Source organism: Triticum aestivum, chromosome 7A, assembly GCF_018294505.1.
Source record: "Triticum aestivum cultivar Chinese Spring chromosome 7A, IWGSC CS RefSeq v2.1, whole genome shotgun sequence".
Classification (NCBI taxonomy): domain Eukaryota; kingdom Viridiplantae; phylum Streptophyta; class Magnoliopsida; order Poales; family Poaceae; genus Triticum; species Triticum aestivum.
Window position 1 is genome coordinate 586,304,926 of NC_057812.1, and position 2,014 is coordinate 586,306,939.

General features: G+C 46.5%; 1 protein-coding gene across 2 annotated transcripts; it reads left to right on the plus strand.

The window, feature by feature from the left end:
• Positions 1 to 227: 227 nt before the first annotated feature.
• LOC123152561 (uncharacterized) lies at positions 228 to 1,769 on the plus strand. 2 transcript variants are annotated; one of them, XM_044572082.1, is made up of 2 exons: positions 228 to 330; positions 469 to 1,769. In XM_044572082.1, the coding sequence occupies exon 2, from the start codon at positions 496 to 498 to the stop codon at positions 1,594 to 1,596; it is 1,101 nt and encodes a 366-aa protein (XP_044428017.1). In that variant the 5' UTR covers positions 228 to 330; positions 469 to 495; the 3' UTR covers positions 1,597 to 1,769. The 2 variants fall into 2 exon arrangements, with proteins under 2 accessions (XP_044428017.1, XP_044428018.1); XM_044572083.1 differs by having other exon boundaries at positions 231 to 330; positions 474 to 1,769.
• Positions 1,770 to 2,014: the final 245 nt, after the last annotated feature.

Here is a 2,014-nt window from a genome sequence, read left to right on the forward strand (position 1 = left end):
CGATCTATGCTGCTCGATGGATACAGCAGTTGGTACTAGACTAGATAGATCCTACGTACGTATATTTATTTAAAATACAAGTAGCTAACACGTACGTACACGGAACGGAAAACTAGTCTCCGGATTGGCTAGAACATGCATGTTTCCTTGTAGGTCTAGCATCGGACGGGGCCTAGCGCTACTTATAAATCTCTCTTTCCTGTTGCAAAAAAACTTGTACTAGTATACGTATCCGTAGGTAGGATCATCATATCATATATATAGCAGCTGAATCGAGCAGCGTACGTAGATCAATGCTCGGATCTCCCCCCGATAACTTTCCTTCAGCTGGTAAGCTTCTCCTTCCTTCCTGGTGCAATTAAGTTACTCCATCCATAGTCTGTATATGCCCGATGTTTCATGGCTTTACGCTTTAATTTGTGATCCATGGGTACAAAAAATCTGATGCTCCGCGCACTTTTGTTCCAGAGTAGGCACCAACGGCTTGATTCATCCATGGCGTCATGGTCGGATCTCCCCGGAGAGCTTCTACGGATCATCATCGCCGCCCTCCCCGACCCGATTCACCACGCTCGCTTCCAAGCAGTCTGCCGTTCCTGGCGCTCTGTCCTGTCTCCGCGCAAGCTACCCAGGGTCCTGCTCCCAACAGGATCCATGTTGCTCCCCTTTGACAGCGCCCCCCACAGAATGTTTCCCCTCCCAGAAAACCAGCGCTTCGTTGGCTCCACCGACTGTTTTCTCACCATCGATGTCATCGATGCTCACAACAAGCATACATATGTGCTCACTAATCCTTTCTCAAGGACCATGCTAGAGCTCCCGGAGCTTGACGCTGTCATCGGCAATGTTCCCGAAACCTTTGGGATCCACAAGGTGCTCACGCACTCTGGCCTCCATGGTCTCGTCGTCATAAGGACCAACAACCGCAATCATCCCATCATCTTGCTAAACCGAGGCAAGGGTGTGTGGTTACCCAAGCCACGACATCAACCCTTCACCCGCATCATCGACGTCGCGTTCCTCAAAGACACACTCTATGCCATCACACAGGCTGAGAACCTCATCTCCTTGGGCGTCGCCTTTGATACCAAAGGCATACCCACGGTGACCAGCATTAAGCGCGTCATCACAGGCCCGATTGTCACTCTTGAGAAAGACAAAGATGCACCGGGAAAGAGATCACCCCGCGACTACATAATTAATGACGCTGTGCACTTGGCACGCGACCACGAAAGACCTCATGTTGATATCCTGACCGCCTGGTACCTGGTACAATCGCAAGGGAAGCTGCTTATGGTGAGACGCGAGATGGAATGTACTAGCTACCTTGAGGGTTTCACTCGTAAGGTGGAGGTTTTTGAAGCGGACGTCGGTGCAAGAACGTGGGTGCCCATGTCGACTGGTCTACATGGCCATGCACTCTTTCTTAGCAAACACTCTAGCAAGTCTATTGTTGCGGGTGACGAGATTGAAGAAGATACTATTTATTTTATTGACAATGGTGAAGTATTCAACCTGAGATCCAAGACTACAAGCCCTCCAAATAAAGATTTCGGTTTCGATGCGATGTGGCTCTTTTATCCCAGTTCATTGTAGATCATAGTTGTTTTTTTGGGATAGATCATATCATTATTATTTTTGAAGGGAAAAGATAGATCATAGTTCCTTTTTTTGCGAGGGATAGATAATAGTTTGTTGTACTAGTTGTTTACCGAAAATTGTAAGAGCATATTACTAAACGTATATAAATCGATGTGTTTTGATCTATCTATCTACAAGTGTGTGTGTACATTTTCCCCTAGTCGAAAGTCCAAACACGCAATGTATGCTTACACATTTCAAACGACTTTTGCATTGCTTTTTAGAGGCAAGGCAAACATATATAGTACGGACTATATGTTTTTTGCCACAGTGTGTTGGTCTCCTTTGTTGTTATGAGTACAATGCAGAAGCACCACTTTCATGTCACAACTCTCAGAAAATCACCACTTTACAAACCGTTACACTTGCACCG